General features: G+C 36.4%; 1 protein-coding gene across 3 annotated transcripts in view; it reads right to left on the bottom strand.

Moving 5' to 3' along the window:
• KCNH7 (potassium voltage-gated channel subfamily H member 7) overlaps window positions 1–22,173 on the bottom strand; it is a 475,457-nt gene that overhangs the window by 831 nt on the left and 452,453 nt on the right. For 2 of the 3 annotated variants that reach the window (XM_032636900.1, XM_032636901.1), the window contains exons 13-15: window positions 17,946–18,114; window positions 10,245–10,437; window positions 7,874–8,877 (exon numbers count right to left, since the gene is read on the bottom strand). In XM_032636900.1, coding sequence (XP_032492791.1) covers window positions 8,608–8,877; window positions 10,245–10,437; window positions 17,946–18,114 — 632 coding nt within the window. In that variant the 3' untranslated portion in view covers window positions 7,874–8,607. Of the gene's footprint in view, window positions 1–521; window positions 615–7,873; window positions 8,878–10,244; window positions 10,438–17,945; window positions 18,115–22,173 lie in introns of those variants that run through there. The other variant, XR_004350664.1, reaches the window with a different exon arrangement.

The raw sequence follows: 22,173 nt of genomic DNA, 5'->3' as shown, positions 1-22,173 counted from the left end.
ATAATATTAGATGATACAAAGAAAAAATAAATATTTAGAACTTCTGTTATTATAGTGATGAATGCAGGCAGGATTTTAAATGACTACTGTTCAGATAATTTGTAGTCTAGAATAAGATCAGAACATCACATATGTCCATATTGAATCCAAATTGTCCTGTAACTTAGAACTCTGAGCACAAAACTACTTGCCAGAAAACTGGGAAAGTTATGAAAAATTTCTCTGTCTCACTATCAGCTCAGTATTTGAATGCTGGGAAACCTGCGTTTTTGTTTCTTGCCATGTCTTTTTCTACTTATTTTAAAAAACATATAGTAAAGAAAAGAGCCTTATATTACTTAACATTCGTTTTACCCATGTAGCTTGGTAATATGCAGCTTTGTGTATTACATTTTGAGCATTCAAAACTCAGACGTGCTTCTATATCTGAATATATAGTAAGTAGACCTTGGTGGCACTTCTATGCTACTATGATGTGCCACAGAGGGAATGAGTAGGCTCCTTGCCTATGTGCTACTTACGTTTTTAGGTGTGCCCCTTCTGCAACATCAGAGATGGTGGCAATTTGGAAATCTTACAGGGAGTGAGAAGAATTGGTCTAGGTCATTTAATACCTATATTCAGAGACAAGTATGCCAGGAATTAGTACCCCTTCTGATACTGTGTGTGTGTGTGTGGGTGCGACCTTTTCCCATAAGCGTAAAAATATGAATATGTACTTTACAGATATACACATAGTCATTTGCATTTTAGTTGGCTGTATTTAATCACGTTTTATCTTGTTATGATTACTGAAATTGCAAAGGATAACCTGAACGTTGCTAGTATGGATGTTCTAGAAACATACTAATTGAAGATCCATATTCTTTTGAAAATTATAGGCCATTTAAAAATGATTTTCGGATTAACTGAACTTGTGGATACATATTTAATTGCCCAAAGCTATCTAAATGCATTACCCCCAATTTATCTCAAGGCAAGACACTAAGTTTTTAAATATTTTGCTTTTTCATACTTTGATTCTTAATTTCTAATCAGTTTCACTTGTAGATATCAATGCAGTGCTTTCTGCTACTCTGATTTCATTTTTTATTTATCAAGTAGGGAATGTTCTCTTGGTTTTTTAAACGTTAAAAATGAATGGTAGGGGGCTTCCCTGGTGGTGTAGTGGTTGAAAATCTGCCTGCCAATGCAGGGGACACGGGTTTGAGCCCTGGTCTGGGAAGATCCCACATGCCGCGGAGCAACTAGGCCCGTGAGCCACAACTACTGGGCCTGTGCATCTGGAGCCTGTGCTCCGCAACAAGAGAGGCCACGACAGTGAGAGGCCCGCACACCGTGATGAAGAGTGGCCCCCGCTCGCCACAACTAGAGAAAGCCCACGCACAAAAATGAAGACCCAACACAGCCAAAAATAAATAAATAAAATTAAAAAAAAAAAAAAAAAAAATGAATGGTAGGTACTCTCAACCTTAAACAGACTAAACAGCCCTTAGCTTAAAACATGCCATATTATGATTAACCAATTTTATTTAAGTTTTCTTTGAAGATAGTTTGATGTTTTAAAAAGTAATAGATAAATGATTCCAGGGGAAGAATTAAGAATGTATGAAACTTAGGCAAATGAAAATAATATCCCAGTATTTTCATTCTAGATGAAAAATATGTATCAAGCATACATTATGAAAAACTTTGTCTCACATGCATGTTAAAGCCTGATTAGCCATCAGAAATTTTAAATAATCAAACAATAAATGTTTTAGTAAGTTACTGTTGTGTTCTCAACAGGCAAAAAGTGCAGTGTTTTTATGTTTCTTTAATTTGAGATTTAATGCTTTTTACCACTCAGTCCAGCTTACTAGCGCCTCAGTGGAACTCAGTAAAACTGTAGCACTGTTACAATTATGTGATTTTGTGAAATACATCAGCACCACCATGCCTGTATCTATCACTGTACCTAGCAAAATGTTGGAAAGAGTTGGCTTCTCTAATAAAAGTATCCTAAGTAGCTAATGAGATTTACTTTCTTTTTCCCCAAAATAATTTCTTTTACAAATTCTTGAATTTTCATGTATAAATAGATCAGAAATTATATGCTTCATTCTTAAATTATGTATATATACTATATTTTCAATACAACTTGTACACTTTTAGCTACCAAAAATTTGCAACCATTTTTACATGAAATTTACAGTTTTCTTATTTACAGTTATTTGTGGAAGGTTATTGCAAAACTAGTTGTGCAAGTAGATTACACTGTCAATATCACATACCAATCTTTGAAGAAAATATTTGCTAAAAAATAAATACTTCTGCGCAGAGTATTTCAAAAGCATCATGATTTCATGCTACGCTATGTGCATAAAGACTAGGAAATATACGTGTTTTGGTAGATTGTTTCATTATGTTTAAAGCATTCCAAAGTACTACTACTTAACCAATGTGAGCGAGCTTCTTTATATCAGATGACTGACGTTTTCAAGTAATTACACACATTACTGTTTGAAATGTATTATTTTTTAACTGGCAAACATTCTGGTATACATATTCCTAACAAAATTATAGAACACAAATTTCAGCTAAAAATAGGTAATATGCCTTTAATTAAAATTGGCAGGTGCCTAGGAGATTAAAAACTAGGGATCCCCCAATATTTTTATCCTATTTCCTTAATATTTGGAAAAAGAATACCATATTATTTCAGTGCTATTGTAATTACAGGGCCATTTTGATGAGGCTCTTTGGAGGAGTTAATTATAAGATTACTGATCTTTGAATTTTACACCTAAATAACATAAGAATGATGGAATTGTGTGGAATTTTCTCAAATACTCAAACAATATATTGTCAGTATTAACAAATACAGTTTAAATGTTAACAGTTGTGATTATTTGATTATTTTCAACTTAAAAACGCCATTAATATACAGACAGTGGAAGTACAAAGAACATAGGTAAAACATATAGTACTTTAAAACCACAGCTGTGCTAAATTATTTTGTGTCTCTCAAAATATAAATGAACTAATGTAAGTCACAGATGTCATGACTGCAATTCAGTAATTCATCTGGGTTTTGATACTAGCTTTTCAAGAATAACCATGTTAATATTGCCACTTCTCAAAATAAAAATATTTTATTGGGAGCATTTCTGTATTAATTCTTGGTATTCTCACTTAAAAGTTGGATTATGATTGGAAGAAAAATGCAATTGGTCAATTTTACGGTTCTGTGTTCTTAACATTGCATTCCTCGAGATGTGTTATTCTATTCATAGTAATAATGTGTCATTTTAAATAAATTTTAGACATCTCTCTCAACCCCCATTTAATAGTTTATATAAGCCTTGTAATAATTTCTTTTATGCTGTCAATTATTAATAGTTATTAATAATTCATGTCTTTTGTGTATTGCATATTCTTAAAGTGTGTTTGTACCACAAGAGCATGTAATGAATTATTGTAAGCTTGGGCACTGATCACTCACAATACCTAATGCTTTATAAAGCATTTAAAAACACAATCCATTTAGTTTTTAAAAGGTTGACATCACTGCATAGTAAGTTAACGAGAACCACAAGAAAAACACCTTTAAATGAAAACAGGTGAGAGGGAGAAGGGGAAGCTATTGCATACCTAGAAAACAATTGCAATGCAAATGTAATTTTATGGATCTTGGACAAATGTAATATTTGACAAATATTGGGGTGCTATGGCAGAGGAAGCTTCCCTAATGCTGGCGTTCTCCTCTGATCAGATGCATCTTTGAGAGTTGTGTGAGAAACACCTTATAGATTTTTGTCATAAAGGTTAAATGCAGGCAGTGTCAGGCAGGGGAAAGAGCACTGAAAGGTTTTTAGAAGACATAAGTAGTGCTACTGCACTGGTACCACAAGACCACCACCTTTGTGATGACGCATAAGTCACACGATGACCTTACAGTTTTACGGTGCCTTGTGGTTTACAAAGCACTTCCACAAATATATTTCAGAGACCCCTCAACACCCCTTCAAGATATTTAAGATGTCTCATTTTTATAGTTTTGGATACTGGGGCTCACTGAGGGTCTGTCTTGACAGTGAGTAGAGGAGGTAGGATCTGAATTCAGGCTTACCACACTGAGTCTCTTGCCGTTGCTGCCACTGCACACTGAGCTTAGGCAGGCTGCGTCTGTGTAATTAATGTCTGTGCCATGAGGGAGTGGGCCTAGATGCCTGAAAAGAGCCATTACAACTGTGAAATCCTATTTTCTGAAAAAACACTATTTTCTTCCAAAATTGTACTTTGAAAATTATTTTTAAATATCCATTTGGGAACTATCATGGATGTAAAGAGGCTTCCTTAGTGAGCCAGTCTTCACGGAATACATTCTAGTCATACTGAATTCAACAGATCATCTTTGCACACTTGGCATTTAACATCACTTCAGAGTAGATACGTTTGCAAAGATGAGATTCATAGTCTCACAATTACTATTGTGAATAGTATTACTTTAAAGCTATAAACCTAATAGTGCAAAATACAATTAGGAGAGAGACACCAATAGCTACACTTGAGTTTTTCTGAATCGAAAACTTTAGTCTCGGTAACAGCTATTTAGTTGGAGACATTGCACGTTGTGCAAAAGCTAAATTGTGGGAAATTGTTTGTTTTCCTGATTGAACATAATGTTATGTTCCTGGATGAGAGCCAAAGAATCTAGCATTTTTGAGCACCTACTACGTGCCAGGCACTTTCCTATATGTTATCTCATTTCCTCCTCAGGTGTCTTCAGGGCAGGTACCATTATCTCTGGAAAAAGACTCAGGGAGGTTAATTAACTTGCTCAGGGTCACACAGCTATTAATGGAAGAACTCATGCTGAGACCCAAGTTGGTCTGACCACAGAACCCTGTATGGGTGATTCTCAAAGTGTTCACATGCATCAGAATCAGAATCATATGGAGAAGGGCTTGTTATAATGTGATTACTGGCCCCACCCCCAAAGCTTCTGATTTAATAGGTACGGGTGACACCCAAAAATATGTTTCTAACAAGTTCCCAGGTGGTTGGAGCTAGTGCAGCTAATTCGAGGGCCTCCCTTAAGGATATCATCATCCTGTCTTTCAGGTGCCTCTTAGAACTCACATGATAGACACATTTGTTTTACTGCAAAAAATGTGATTAGAAATCGAATAACATTTAAGTTTTTTTTGTAATTTATAAACAATTTACAGTTAGAAATCCACTTAAATAATTGATCTACTTTTGGTTTTAACCATGGATAACCCATTTGAAAAACTCCAATTCACTTTTAGTAACTAGTTCTACCAGATTCCTTTCTTTAACCATGAAAGGCATTCAGAGGACAGATACTATTGTTAATAATTCTTATTTTAGATAGGCAGATCAGGTGATCAATTTTTTCCTTAGATAATATATGATGGGATTTTAAAATAACATTTGTATTAGGACTTTGTTCTTTTAAGCATTTGAGAACCACTGCTAAGGATCAACCTCCAAAAGGACCTTGTGAGTAACATACATTAAACCCTCATACACACATTAAACCTGACACCAAATTCTACTATGGCCTGATTCGGTTTCCTTACGTTCTGACTAGAAGAGTCAAAAAGTTCAACTCTGATGACCAACCCATTATAATGGACTTAAGAAACTGTACTGTCCCAGATGTGCCCCTACCTTCCCATGTTTGTTGAATGAGTGATTATTTAAAAACCCTACAAGGACATTGCTTCAGCGTTTTTCATTCCTGGTTTTCTCAGCTAATTAAGAGTATGGGACTCCTCTATAGGAGGATAAGATCTGATAAGTCTTTCAGATCTCTGCCCAGCAAATAATACCATCAGAAAACATCTAACCCAAATAAACTTTAGATATTAGATGTCATTTTATTTAGGCCTGGAGACCTAAATATTAATATTATATATTATTTGAAATATAAATATTTATATCAATATAAATATTATTTTTAGGTGGAAGGCAAAAAGCATTATGTTAGTGCTTTTAATTACCTAGAAGGAGAGCGGTTGCTATACTGCTGTTAAAGCTACAGCAGTGAAACCTGGCTCTCAGCAGGGTCCCAAGATGGAGGGCTCAGACTGTTTTTGCTACCACCCATGGGGAAAGTGACAGTGACTTCAGGCATTAGTTAGATATTCGGCTAGGACAAGAGGATGAATCTTGTAAATGAAGATAATTCCTTTGGTTTAAGTCATTGTAACTACTAAGTCTTCTGACTTTTATGCCTGACTCACCACATCTTTATACTGCTTGGTCTCTTTTAAAGCTAATATCCTGTAGGAATGGGCCTTCCTAATCCTGTCCAACTCCCTGAGATTTTATCAAGCAATTCTTTTATGTTGAGGAATTAAGAAGAAAAAAGGTTTATGTTATACTAGAATTTAAACAATCTGGATGCTTGCACACCCGTCCCCATCTTCCTATTTCTTCGTGCTTAGTTTTTATAAAGAAGTATAGAGACTATGTGTGGAAGGCTGAATTTTATGCATGTCATACCAAATGTTGCAGATGAAGCGTTCACTAATCAAACAATCAGATCTAAATTCCTCACCTGCCAAATCCTCTCCTTCTACAAATGAACATCCTCTGGTGAATTCATTCTGAATTTCTCTGGAGCGTGGCCTGACAATCCTTATGAAACTTGTTGCAGCTGCAAAGATCTGCCTAAATATGGAAGTAGAATCCCTAAGTTGTCCTCTGAATCAGAGGCAGCCATTTCTCTCTTCCCTGCTAGGTACCCATAAAAGTTTGTTGAATGAGGAAAAGAAAGCATTGGTTAGTCCCCAAATTTCTATCTGCATAACACCAAATGGTTTGGAAAGCTGGTTAGAAGAATTATACTTCTATTGAATTGACTGGTCATTCTGTCATGTGTACTTCATCAATGTTTTTGTCTGCACAAATTTAGCAGGGATAAGAATATGCCTGTACCTACAGATTGCATCCTCCTACAGATTAGCAATTTATGGAACCATTAGAAAACATATATGGAGTAATTTAAGGTTGCTTTAATCATATTTTAAGTAGTGCCAAGTTTTTGTAAATTTAAATAAATTGCTTGTATCTGAAACTAATATTCTAGTGTCAAAGGTAAAAGTAAGTCAATAGATTATATTTCTATCCTGGAGGGATAGATATTAATCCATTTAATAACGTATACAGATGTAATGTCTCTTTAAAAATATATGTGAGTATAAAAATTAGTAAAGGATAAAGAAACTTTGAAGGATTTTCACAATTTTGTTCAGAAGGAGAGGATACAACGGGCCAGTCCATAATAAGTTAAAAGTTGTATTCAAATGAATTGGAAAAATTTCTCAACTAGAATTTGACTAATCAGAATATTAAATTAGCTTGCAATTTTTCTGTACCCTGATTTTATGAGAGGCATATACCACCACTCCCCCAAAATAATCTAACAGTCGAATATATTAAAATATATTCCATGGTATATTCTGATATTCTGGAGTCAATATATATTCAGCCCAATCCATACAGGATAGATTTTCATTTAATCTTTGATTAGCAAATGTATTTGAGTAACCAAATAAAATTAAAATTTAAAAATTTGTGCATTTTCTTTATACGTAGGTAAATGCACGTTGTTCTTTTACAGCCGGGATTAGAAAGCCATAGCACAGCATATACTTCATGGAAGCTAGTTTCGCCACACAAATCCACTAAAATTGTACGTTTTGGGGGGAAGAAAACAATGTGCGTCAATAAACTCTTTTGATCAAATTCAGGATTGCCCTAAAATATAAGTCAGAAGAAAGCTGTGGATATCAGTTTGCGTCTGTAGCACTTTAGCAGTTCTGAAGAAGAATCCCTCCCACCCCACCCCCGCCACCAAAGAAAAAGAAAAATTAGAGAAACTTGTTTCTGAGCAATCAAGGAAACATGCCAGTGGAAAATATTTTAGGGAGTTTGTGAATTCAGTTAGACAGAATTTTAAATAGAAAGGCCTTTTTGTCCTCATTAAAGCTGGCCTATATTCATGTATTTGGAGACGGTTTCCTCTACTGTCAGAGATTTATAACTCTAAAACTGTATATATATATATATTTTTTAGCGTGCGGGAATGAACGTAATTTACTATAAACATCTCAATCCAGCAGGGTATCTGTCCTCAAAAGTGACAAGGTTCCCTATCTCCCCCTTGAACTTCCATGAGTTGAGGATCATCTGAGTTGCACCCATGAACAGTTTTATCCTTTGCTTTCTTATTTGCTTGGAAGGCATTTTCATTACAAAGTATGGATTTAGTAAAAGCAGTAAATAGGAGTCTCCATGCAAGAGAAATTGGAGTTTCCTAACATGCACATGATTTAAAAAATAAAAATAAAAAATAAGGTGCCTTGAGATGCTGGCAGTTTTAACATTTGGAACAAAAGAGTTCATAGATATATTTACATCCTAACTGCTCAATTTTACCTTACAAGCTTCAATTTAGGAAAATATACAGTACTTTTGCATATAATGGTAACTTGTGAGCCCCTGAGTCAAGTAGAGAGGATTTAAATACAAAAAAGGAAATCAGCCATTAAAAGCACTTACATTGTATGTGGAATAAATAGTACAAAATGATTATTTCCCCGGAAGACCAGGATCAGAAACATGCCTATGAAGACCCAAGATTCCTACAGTGCTTAGGGATGAATCTGTCAAAGAAGGATGCCTAATTGGATGAAGGCAAGTTTTTCTTTGCCTCCGGGGGTGAAGCTCTAAAGAGAGATCACTGTCTTGTTTTAAAAGTGAAGTCAAGTTGTCTTCCGAAGCTGTGTTCAGATGCACCCCACTTGAGAGGGATTCTTTGGATTTAAGTTTAGATTTTTCAAGGTCTAGAAATTCAGGACACTGATAGAAAGAAAAGAGAAGAAAACATGCTTTTATAATTCATTTGGATATATTTCTAAAATTACACTCATGAAATCTAAACATGTTTCTTTTTCCATAAATCTGTATTTGATTAGTGGTATTAACCAATCTTTCCCTCTCAAAGGTGGGTCAAGATACTGAAGGTCAGGTATCAGTTTAGATAATCCTATATAACCATTCCAAGATCTTTAATTTTACTTCGAAGCCGTATCAGATTATTATTATTATTATTTTAAACACAATATTTCACATTGAGTTTTCCAGATGAGTTTTAATTCATAATTCCCAACAAAACTGGGATCAAAAAGGTGGGTCACTGGGTAAGTACATTTGGAGAACAAGGAGAAAGAAAAAAGAAAGGAAGGAAAATCACCCATCCCTTGGCAGAAAATATTATCTAAATCCACTGAAAGCAAAAAACAAAGTACATGGTTTTGCATGTTTCCCAGCCATTCAAAACTCGAGATAAATTAATCTATGCTTTCATATTTCAGAAAAATTGCATTATTTTCCTTCAGTCACATTGCCTCATGCTATGAATATAGTTTCATTCCCCAGAGCATTTTGCACTCAATTCCCAAACTTCTAAAAAAGTTTTTACAAGATAGTGCTGTAAATTCTTATTTAAATCATTGTTCTTAGGTCCAGTTTGGCCACAGTGTTTAAGTAATTAAGAATGATTCCCAAAATAGAATTCCAAAGGAGTTGGACTTTTCATATTAACATAATTCAAAGGGTTCCTCACAGGACTTCAGAGGAAAGATAAGGACACTAACATTCCTCTTACCATCACCAAGGTGAGAAAAGTTTAGAGCTCACTGGTGATGGGTGGGGCACAGATGTGGTTACTAGTCTGATTGCACTTGGATCTCGGGTCTTGCTATTGCTTGTTATTGCTGCTATTTCTCTGCCCCTTCCTTCCTGAGTCCCTGCTCAAGGGTGCCTCTTGTCATTAGAGCAAATTACAAACCTTTATTTGAAGCATTTTTTGGACCCAGGGCTAATCCTTAGCTTTCAAAGCTCTACCATTTATAAACTTAAGTAGATTGATATTTGAAAAAAAGCTTTTTCTTTAAAAAAAAAAATACTAGTGTTTTAAGATCATTCTTCTAGGTCCATTGTTCCCAAAGTTTAAATGAGCAATAGAATCGGGGGTGAAGGTCGGGGTTGGGGAGCTTGTTTAAGATGGAGATTACAGGGCTCATTCCCAGATGTTCTAGTTGAGGAAAAACAGAGATGGGGATGAGAATCTGTATTTTCCACTGCAGCCCAGGTGATTCTGATTCAGGTGGTCCCTGGAAACACACTTTGAGAGACACTCTTGGTTATACGCTATCTATACTCACTTGTGAGGAAGGACTGAAAGTTCGATCCGTCTTGATGGATGCTACCGGATGAATGGTTCTCATCAGGCGGATGACGGGTCTCTGATACTCTGTTCCTGCAGTTACCATACTGTAGGCTGGGGGGACCACAGTGGTTTGTTTCTGCAGCAGCTGTAAGATGGTCTGGACGTCTGCAGTCATTTGGGATTCAAGTCTGCAGGACAGACAGAAATGGGGGAAGACAGTCCTAAAATTGTCCAGGATTGCAAAGCATTTGAGAAAATTGCAGCACCACCAAAGAACAGAATTATGGCCCTGCTTTAAACAAGAAGGACAGGAGAGGGAGCACGGAGATGCTCACTTTCTATATCCCACTAATGGCTCTGATAAAGATCGTTGCTTTCCTGTTCGTTGATCTTAACAAAGAAACAGCTGACTGAAGAGGCTACATTTTCACAGTGTACATTGTATTGCATTTTTACAATTAAGCTTTATAGATTTCAAAATGTAAAACGCATTCAGAATCCATTTTTAATCAGTCATTCTCTGTGCTTTTTATCAGGTTTTGGTCAGTTTCTTGTGAACATTTTATTTACTGTTTAAAAAGATTTCATAGCACATTTCTCTTATAGCTGCAACAACTGGTTAATTTCTTATGTGTTCCAAATTTATATTATCTATATTTTACTTTACCTGTCTCCTATAAACATCAAATATTGTATATCATTCATTGTATTCTTTCCTTAATGTTAAGTACTGTCAAATGCTAAATTCCTTTCCCATCTACAGTTTGGAGCCTTTGGTAATTAAGAAACAGACCAAACATAAAAGTTCACTTGCTTCTGTAACCCATCTGGCTTGCAAAATACCAGTCTGATCATTTTTTTTTTTTTTTTTTTTTTTTTGCGATACGCGGGCCTCTCACCGCTGCGGCCTCTCCCGTTGCGGAGCACAGGCTCCGGACGCGCAGGCTCAGCGGCCATGGCTCACGGGCCCAGCCGCTCCGCGGCACGTGGGATCTTCCCGGACCGGGGCACGAACCCGCGTCCCCTGCATCGGCAGGCGGACTCGCAACCACTGCGCCACCAGGGAAGCCCCAATACCAGTCTGATCATTTTTTATCCCTAAAGCTCACAAGAAGCCTACTGGCCTGTTGATTTCATTCTCATTTTAAATTAAAATTCAAGGGAAAGATAGCAAAATACAATGGATCTGATTCCCCTCCTTTGCATGTGTTAACAGTATTAAAAAAGGATTTTGTGGGTATAAGAACAGAAAATTTGGACCACATGCCTCTTTAGAAAACTTTTAACTCTTTACTTATTTGTGCTTACTATTTTGTTTCAGTGAAAAATACAAGGAAAAGGTAAATCTTACCAAAAATTTAAAATGATAGACTAATTTTGCTCAGTTACATACATGCTGCATTTGTGAAATTCAAAGTGGAGAGAACTTAGCCTTTGATTTGAGAGAAGAGAATAAACCTGGACAACATGAGAAAAAATCATTTTTTTCCTTTTAGTTTTTAACATTGACACTACAAACCTTCCTTCTGAGAATCCTGATAACACATGATTTGTGCAGGTTTTCTATATTTGGTATATATAGCCATAGGGCTTAGTGTCTAATAGCTATAAATAGCTATAAATTATACATGATTGTGCCTTGCAAATGTCAAAACCACACATTGAAAAAGAAAATTTGAATTATCAACTAGCTTATGTATCTATTTGTTACCCATTGTTCCGATCTAATATTTTTATGGTGCCACCTAAACAGAGGAGACTCGTTATTTTATTATGCATCAATTTTTTTCTTTCACACTTCAAGGTACGGCACAAATTTTTATCTGCAGCCCCAAATCTTCCCTTATTCAGAATTAATTTCTCTCTCCTCTGAGTCCCCAAGGAAAATTCTACATCCATTGTAAATATTTCTGTATGAATTTATCCCATCATTAACAGCATTGAATATTTAGGGGGTGGCTTACACATTACATGTAAAAGGCTCTGGGCGTGGGGAGTGGAATAATGAAAGCTGCATCAACAAATGGGATTCAAGACCCAATAGAGAGTCAAAAATTATGATAACGATTTTGAGTCCTCACAAAACCTTTGTCAAACAGCAGAGGTCTCCAAGAAACAGGATCTCTGTCTCATAGATTCTATCTATTTGAATAGTGTCGATGAAGGAAAAACCTATTGGAAGTGTATAATAGCAACATGCTACCATGACTGGGATTCCCGAACACAAGACCATCACATGCTGGTGCAGGGTGAGAACAAGACTGTGTCAACATGACTTAGCTAAGACAGCAGACCACCTCTGTCAACATGACCTAGTTGTTCCAGGAAAACTCTGCCTGGGAAAAATAAGTCTAAGGGAATAAATAACTTTACTCCTTCAGGAAATTTCTATAGATTGACTCACTGGAGACAGCAATCTGCTCTTTTGAACAAATAAACTTGCTTAATCAAACAAATTTTATTTATCCATACTTGCTTCAAGGTCCTCATTTCACTGTGTCCATCAATTCTGAACTATTATATTATGAACTTTGCCCAGATCCACTCAGTTTCCCACCTTGAAAGGCCCAGGCTCCAAAATCCTATATATATCCTACTTCTTACTTCCCCTTCTGAGATAACACTTCAGACTCTGTCTAGGTGGTGGTCTCTCTTCTTGCAGCGACTTTGAACCAAATCTTAGTTTGGTTTTATTAACCAGTAATCTGATATTTTGGGTAGTTCAATGCGATGGATTCAATGTTTATGTTGAAATGCTAATGGTGAAATCCTAACCCCCCATGTGATGGTATTAAGAGGTGTGGCCTGTGGGATTTAATTAGGTCATGAGGGTAGAGCCCTCATGAATGGCATTAGTGCCTCATAAACCAGAGCCCCAAAGAGCTCCCTTCCTTCTTCTACCATGTGAGGACAGAGTGAGAAGTCAGCCGTCTTATGAACCAGGAAGCTGGCTCTCAGTAGATACTAAATCTCCCAGCAGTTTGATCTTGAACTTTCCAGTCTGCAGAACTGAGAAATAAATATCTGTTGTTTATAAACCACCCAGTCTATTGTATTTTTGTTATAGCAGCCCAAACAGACCAAAACATCCAACAAAGAAGAGCTTTAGTGAGGAATTTCTTTACCATGCATAGGTTGTATTTTCATGTTTCATGGCTAGGGTCTATCAGCTTAATTGGAATGGACTCTTCTAATGACACAAGTAATCTGCTCTACTCTGGAAGAATTACAGAGAATTTTGAAAAAGTCCAGCTTTGTCTTTAAAACAGAAAAGAATAACCCAATTTTATAACTTTTTTTTTTGTCAGTGAAGGCATATGCCACTCCAAAACAAGCCACTTTGGCATATTGATTCTTTTGAGCTGTAGGCACTTGGAGGACAGCAAGTGTGGGGAAAAGCTTTCTCTGAACTTCCCTTATCTGCCTAAAGGCAGATCTTCCAGAAGGAACTCAGTTGTCATAAATCCCCTCCCTGGGAGTTTCAACAACCAGGGAAGATCGACTTTTGTCACAGAAGAGGCATCACACTGAGACACACTTTGTCACAAACTGTCATACCTCCCATCTATTCTTCTAAGGACCCATTCACCTTCCTAATGATCATTCATTCTCCTCTAAGAGACCTACATCCCCCAGCCCCTTTCCCTATTAAGATGGTATTTAATCTTCAGTTCTAAGGCACCTCAGGGAGTTACTAATTTTCCCTTGAGTATCTCCCATGTGTACGTGAGGTACACATGTTAATAAATTTATGTTTGTTTTTTTCTTATTAATCTGTCTTTTATTATAGGGGTTTCAGCCAAGAACGCAGAAAGGTAGAGGAAAATTTATTTTTCTTCCCCTACATCAGCATAGCTATACAGCTGTGTAAAATGAATGTTTTCATTCACTTATGCAAAGACCCACAGTGTACCAGGCACAGAGTTCTGCAAGGGATGGAATCATCACTGAAAGCTTTTACATCCTCTAGGGCCTCGCTATGCAAAGCATGGTCAAATCTGAGAGCTTGTTAGAATGTGGAATCTCTGCCGATTCCAGACCTAGACTTAGAATCTACCTTTTAACAAGATCCCCAGGTGATTCGAAAGCACATTAAAGTTTGAGAAGCACTGCTTTTGGATCAACAATTAGTGATTTCCCGATATATGTATATGTGTAGGCATAATACATAAATATGTAAGAACATTTCTTAGGTAAACTTTTAACCCTGCATATAGTTTAATTGGTCATTAAAGCAGAAAAGCAGCAGCGGCCAGGACGATTCAAGATGGACCATTTATATTTGTTTTTATTGCACTGTGTACTTAATATGTGTATTTGGGCGAAACAAATGGGATAGAATTCACAGTTCTACTACATTTGAACAGAATACTGAGGCTAAACAGAGTAGACCCAACTCTAGAAAGAGTCCCAGGATTCTTACCCTGCAAAGTTGAAGTCTAAATTGAGCTCCCCTTTTCAAACTTGTTTTCTATACTTTTGCCTTCTAGAGTAAACTTGAGGTAAGAGGTTCTTGGAGATGGCAGTGCAGTAAAAATGCAATGTTTTGGATTTTAAACCCAAAAGAGGCTAAGGTGAGTCAGGCAATAAAATGTTTGTGACAATTTCAGAGCTAAATAGGAAGAAGTTAGTCAAAGAAAATAATTATGTTAAAAAACATACAGATACTAGGACATGTCAAAAAAGATTTAGCTGCAGTTTGGCTGTGAAAAAAAGTATCATAAAAAATTCTTTATAAACTAATGTAATAACGTAATAAGAATTATTAGTATTAAAGTACGGTTACTAGCCAAATGGGTCCCGGATGTATATGCCCTTAAAAGTTTACACTTTCAGCCCCAGGACACATTAAAGGCAAGTATTTTCAGTAATCTTTGATTTACACTAGCAGCAATGATTGGTATCCATGATGAGGCAACAAGGGAATCTTAAAATCTCAATTTTCATCCAGAAGAAAGGTCCAAATCAGGAAACACAGAAACATATGAAAAGCAAGAGAACATACTCAGACAAACATCAATAATAGAAGTTAAGTTCACTGTTAATCATATTTTACTGGGGCTTCCCTGGTGATCCAGTGGTAAAGAATCCGCCTTCCAATGCAGGGGACATGGGTTCGATCCCTGGTCGGGCAATTAAGATCCCACATGCTGCGGGGCAACTAAGCCCATGCGCCACAACTACTGAGCCCACACGCCCTGGAGCCCTCATGCCACAACTAGAGAAAACCCGCATGCCACAACTAGAGAGAAGCCCGCGCACCAAATCGAAGACCAGACGCAGCCAGAAAAAATAATCATATTTTACCTGATTACAGCACTTTCTATTTTGTAGCATATACACTCTCCACATGTATTACCTTAGTCTTTACAACAGTAATGCAGGTCAGTATAGGTCAAAGAAAGAAACTGAGGCTGGAGAAACTTAAATGACCTGACCTAGTCATCCTATTAGTAGTTAAGTAGAAGAGTTATGACTTTATCTAGGCTAACCAATTGCAAGTGCTGTGTGAGTATCATGCTGAAGAAATCACTGCTGTCCCTGTCATTAATCCATTCATTCAGTAATCTTCCCATTTACTCCAGGAATTGAATGCATACCATATGTTTCACAATAAAGGAATGGGCAGGAATCAAGGAAGTTAAAGTTCAGAGATCACCCTTTTATCAATTCTTTTGCGTGTACAGTGTATATTTTGACATATGTTATGGCTAAAAGATCAATGTAGCTTGGTATAAATAGCAGGGAGAGATAGTAAATGTACTAATTAACTAAATATGCTTCTCTGAGCAATAATAAGTATGATCGTGTCAAGTTCTTAAACCTTAATTAGGAATTACTGACTCTAAGTAAATGATAGTTTGTTTCTCAGATAAGTTTCAATTTTACAAGACTTTCATTTGGCACTTGAGAATGGGATATAGACCTCAGTTTTTTAACTTTTAAACTTTGATTAAATTACATGAAAACAAAAAATACAAAATTAAATCCTTAATTCATATAGTATTGTCATACTTCTGTTTGAAATTAAGGCATACAAATTTATTTCAATTTACAAATTTGTAGGTTTTCTGATTCCTTTTGTCTGTTTTAATTGCTAATTCATCTTTCATGGTAATGTATGTGTGTGTGCATACATTTTTATGTTTACTGTATTGTCTGACACTGTTCAATTCGGGCATAAAGATTTTAAAAAGCGATAAAACTACAAGCAGCATTGATAAAACACAGAAGAGAAATTAAGCATAGATAGCTAGCTTATGTAGTATAAACAAAACTCATAGAATGTGGTAAGTATAGAGAACAAGTAGGCAAGTAGCTTGCTACACATGGGCAGAATTCGTAAGATGCATTAAATACACACAGCATGGCAGCAACCTGCAAGACATCCCAAAGATAGAATCGAAAAATGATGTAACAAACCAGAGCATGGCTTATACATGGAAAGAGATGGAAAGAACAAATTATTCTCCTGTCACCTCTGGGTAGATGACTGCCACCCCAAGTTTGGTCACCCACTGGTGACACACACACAGTATAATCTCCTTCTGACGCCTCACGTTTTTTGCCTATAAAGACCAATAAAACACATGGCTGTTCGGCAGGCTAACTGAAATGCCACAGCTGTGGCCAGGTGTACTCGGCCTTACATGTCTGTGATAGAGCAAGTGTGTCATTGGCACTGGGGAATTTGTTTTATCTGTGGACCCCTTTTGTGCAAACCTAAACTCTGGTCCTCATAACCACAACTTCAGCCTGGAAGGCTGATGAGGTATATATATATATATATATAATTGCATAAATCAGGATACAGGTTGTATGGCTCTTTTACCAGGATGGCACTTATTAGAAATGTGTTAACTACCCCATCTGGAGCCCCTCATCACTCACTGTGTGTTTTAAATTGATTTAGTAAATCCTGTGATTTGAACATTTTAGTTTAATCCATGCAGTTTTCGGTCTGTGACTACTGGAATACCTTGCCCAGTGATGTCCTGGAAACTACCTTGAATCGAGGTCACTTTCCACATGTAACACAACTAAAGAAATATCATGCTTATACATCTATTTTTTTTTTCCCTGAATGTCACTGATCAGTTTAATTTTAAGGAATCCATGTAGATTTGGGTTAAGGGGTTCCATCCTTCCTAAAACCAAAATTTATTTGTTATCTTAAAAGGTTAGAGATCAAAGATGGAGAGAAAATGGAGAGGATCTGGGTTCTTAACTCAATCACATTTTTGACAAGTTGGCTGAAAAACTAAATGTTTAAATCATTTTGTCAGTATTCTTAAAAAAATACCGTACCGCATAACTAAGTTACCATGAACAGCCAAAAAGTGCAAAAGGAGGATTGAAAGAGGAAGGGTGTTAGTCAACAAACTAAATATGAATTATTTTGAGGGGATAAAAAAGGTTTCTTAGGCAGCCAATGCTGATGATATATACTAATTTTATGACAAGTAAAGAAAAAATAGGATTCATGCTGCCAAAGGTGTGAAGCATTCTAAGTAAATGCTCTTTGAAAAACAGATTAATAATTCTGTCAACTTGTAGTCTTCTTTTAAATAAGTAAGTGTATAAAGAAGTGTATATGCCATCTATGGTAGGACGAATTTGCTATTTACAAAGAGTAAGGCCAGACCCAGCTAAGGGCTTGGATTATGTTTTCCCTTTGCCTAGCTACTGCTTATACCTGTTAAGCTGTTCTTGGAGCAGATCTAATCTTTGCTCCACTTCTCCGTAGGCGAGGTCACTTTCGGTTTCGGAGATGCCCCAGGCAGCTCGCGGAAGCGCTGAGGGACTAGACTCATCAGCCTGAGTTCCGGCAGTTTCTCTTTCCCAGCTTCTGGTGTCAGCGATATCTGTGGGAAACGGCAAGATGGATGTCAACTTCTTTGGGTGCCCATTTGTAGCTCCAGAGACATCCGCAATACAAGCAGGAAGGGATCTTGGAGTTTAACGGGAAGACAGAGAACCAGGGTGACTCAGGGACGTGTCCAGGGGCCACAACCAGTTGGTAGCTGAATCTCATCCACCCCGATCCTGTCTGCCACTTCCCACACCCATTTCCATACGAATAAAAACATACAGCCAGTTATGAGTCTTGAATACAATTTTGTCTTCTTTCTATTTTGTGCTAAGAGGAAAACATGGATGGTCAACCCCGAACTCTGGTTAGAGAGCAATGACTTTGTGCTTTTACATTTGGGAAGAAACAGCACCATTTGTATGTACTGCTACACCTCAGGTGGAAGATTTTAGGGCTCTTTCACCCAGAATAATTTGCATACTTCATGATTCAGAGGGGGCTCAAGAAGAGACAGCCATGGGGAAGTGAGGATCTTCAGAGGGATTCCCTTAGGCCAACCCAACTCAAAGTAGAGCCAAGGAACAATGAGCCATTAAAGATGGGAAGAGCCCTAAAGTCTCTAGTCCTATGACATTATTTCATGTTTTTATGTTTCCTTGTAGCTCCTTCTGCACTGTCCTTTAACGTATTCCGTCCATTAATTTCCAATACTTTTTCTTGGGACTCTTCTATTTAGAATATTTTTATGCTGCTATACTTTAAAACATATTGTTTATCTGTTCAAGTCCACTTTTCAGATGGTCCTCATGTCTGTTATGTTCCAGACACTTTGCTAAACGTGGGGGAGTTAGAGATGAAGAAAACATAGGCCCTGCCCTTGAAGAATTCAGTCTAGCAAGGTTTTAATCATTTTCCTCACAGAGATTCATTTTCTGAGCCTCACTTAATTTACCGTTTCTCCTACAATCTGTATTTGCAAGTTGTCATTATTTGAGGGCAAATATAATATCTTACTTTCCCTCTCAGTTCTGCCATAAAAGTTTGATGGCTTTTGCTACGCTTTCTTCCCCTCTACATTTCACGTATCTAGAGAAGTACTTAGAATGATTAAAAGGCTGGGAAATAAAACCCAGTAAAAAATACCAGTGGAGCTGGGAGTTTATTTCAGAGATAAAGAAGGAGCATCTTTTCCTCGCTGGGAGGGCTGGTGGGAGGAAAATACTGTCTAGAACTGGTCTTCATTTTTACGTGGAAATAGACTTGAATAACAAAAAGTGATTTTGCTTTGATAGAAAGCCTTTTTTTTCCCCCTTTGGACAAGTAGTTATGATTAAACATTGACAAAAGTATGTAAAATTAAGGAATTTATATCCTTGGCTATTTTAAAAATTGGACAGAAAGTAACTGATTTGGGGAGGGTTAGCTATGATTCTAGAAACAAGGAACAGGATTTGTAGGACTTCTTGAAGTCCCTTTCCTACAGTTTCTCCAAAAGTACAGTCAGATAGCTCAAAAGCACCTCCTATCCTCCAGCAGCAGACACAATTTCTGTATCTTTTCTTCATGATTTTTCTATCCCTGTACTTTTATCACTGAATACACAGATATATCTACTGAGGTGCCTACAATTTCGGCTTCAGATGGGTGAAGCTCTAACAAAGGGATTAGCATATCCAAAAACAGTATTGGAAAAATATAAGGTCAGGGTTCCCTGTACTATTGAAATGGCTAACAGACCTCAGAGAGCTTGCTATGAATTCCAGAACAGTTCTTTGTGATTAAGGCTTCCTTAGACTATGGAAGCCTGGTGTTTTGTTCTTTTTAAAGTGACAATATATAGTTACCCTTGATACTTAATCAAACACAACAAATGAGAATGAACATCAAAAAATGATAATGCTGAACTTTTAAGTGCAGTAATACATCAGCAGATTTTCACCGAAAAGTATGATTTATGATTCACAGACATGTGACTCTATTTAAAAGGCAAAACAATAATATGATGTCTTAGTACACTAGCTTTTCAATTTTGGAGAATTAACGCCAAACAAATATTCAGAACACACCTACTAATGGTCAGAGGATGCCAGTGTTTCTCCCTGTCTAGCCTCTTGCTAGACAATAAAACAGAAACAGTAAAAACTGATAGGATGGAAGTTACATATTATGCTCAGAAGTTTTGTGCTGAGAAAGCTTAGAGAATTTCCACTTATGCCTAATGGCTCTCATTCTCAAATCATATATAATAAACTGACTTTTAAACAACAGTGGTGAATCCCATGCAATAAATTACGTAGGATTCTAGTTTGTCTTCAGTGCTCAAGAACAAAACCTGATAGTCTTCTCTCAACAAAAAAGAATAATTGTCAACTATCGGGTAAAGTCTTCCTTGATGATAATTTACTCTTTTATTAAAATCAGTAATGTGTGATTAGCTTATTTTAACAGCAATATGAAAGAAAAAAGGAGTTCAAAGGGGAAGTCCTGCTTAGTAGTCTTAATCAAAATGAACATCCTTGTAGATACTTTCTAAATATAGCTCAGAAAAAATCTGCACTTGGTTGCCTTGGAAAATGTTGCTATAGTTGCAAGACACATTTCTAGAAATGGATGAACAGAAAGTAAACTTTCACTTTGCTCTGGGTACACAATTTTCCTACAGTCAACTTTTGACCTCAATCTAAGTAGGATCAGAGTCCATTTAGTTTAATTTTTTCTTTTCAGCTTTGTCTAAAGGTGCTCCTCTGTTGAATTCAGCATGACAAATGCTAGAAATGTAAGTGGCATAAAACTAAAATTTGTGGGGATTTAGGAGCTCAAGCTGCAGCAGTTACAGCTACACCCTACATCTTATTCAAACCCTTTAACGTTGCACAGTATCTCACCTTAGAAACTCACTAGGGAATGAAATTTGCAGTGAATAAAGTTTTAGAATTCTCCATAGGTTGATCGTATTGCTTATCCAGGTTAACCATGTGTCACACTGATAGACTCTATAACAACATCAATCATGCTTATTCAATTGACATGAATATTTAACTATGAATTTTAAAGGTAATCATTTATTTGAATAGGGATTGCATTGTAAATTTTTGAAAATTAAAATTTGTAGATATTAAAATGATCTGTTAGAATACTATCTTTTATTGTGCATGTAGAATAGCTAGTTAAAAATAATTGGAAGAAGTGGCAAAGCAAAATATAAGATGAAACGCATGAGAATTCACCATCAGCGAGAGTCATTATAAAGTCAAATCAAATCCCCAAAATGTATCATTAACGACTTGTCACTTGAGACTTTAAAACGCAAGAGGAAAACAACAAAAAGTATTTTGAAAAATGTCAGGCCCCCGTTATGCTGACTCTTGGAAATAGTAGGATGGTTCAGCAAGTTCTTCAGAACGTCTGCCTTCCATGATACAACCTGTTTCAATTTTTAGTACCTCCCAGAATCCGTTTTCATAAATAACTAAAACAGGACGTTTGGTAATCACATCTAATATTCCATTCTTCCACTGTGATAAATGAGGTACTATTTTCATCCACTTCATCAAGATTTTAGATTGTCCAGAGAAAATCTGCATATATTCTTAGCTTACTTCAACTTGGGGTCATGGCAAAAGCTGATTTGATAATATAGGGAAAGTAACTCAGGAAAAATGTAAAGCCTAAACATCCTAGATTCAATAAAACTTTTGTCGTCAGATATAGTCACTTTGAATAATGGTGACAATGACAGGTAATATTTACTTACTCTGTGTCATAATTTTGTATCCTGCCAGGTCAAGAACATCCTATTTTTCCTTCATTTCTGTTATATTCTTTTGATTTTTTTGCTACACCTTCTTCATCTCTACATTTTTATATATCTAGGAATATGTTCAATGATTAAAGGGTTAGAAAAGAAAAGCTGTGAGAAAATACTAAGCAGAGTTGGGGATTTTATTTCAGAGAAAGTAATTTATGCATGTTCTCTTGTTTAGTAATCACAGCAGACCAGTTGGTTAGAAGATATTATTCCTATTCTGAAGATATGCAAACTGAGTCTTAGTGGGGTCTGTCAAATCACTTACTGAAAGACATAAAGGGAGTAAGTCACAGAGTTGAACTT

This window comes from Phocoena sinus, chromosome 7, assembly GCF_008692025.1.
Source record: "Phocoena sinus isolate mPhoSin1 chromosome 7, mPhoSin1.pri, whole genome shotgun sequence".
Taxonomy (NCBI): domain Eukaryota; kingdom Metazoa; phylum Chordata; class Mammalia; order Artiodactyla; family Phocoenidae; genus Phocoena; species Phocoena sinus.
This window is presented reverse-complemented; position numbering and strand designations above follow the sequence as displayed.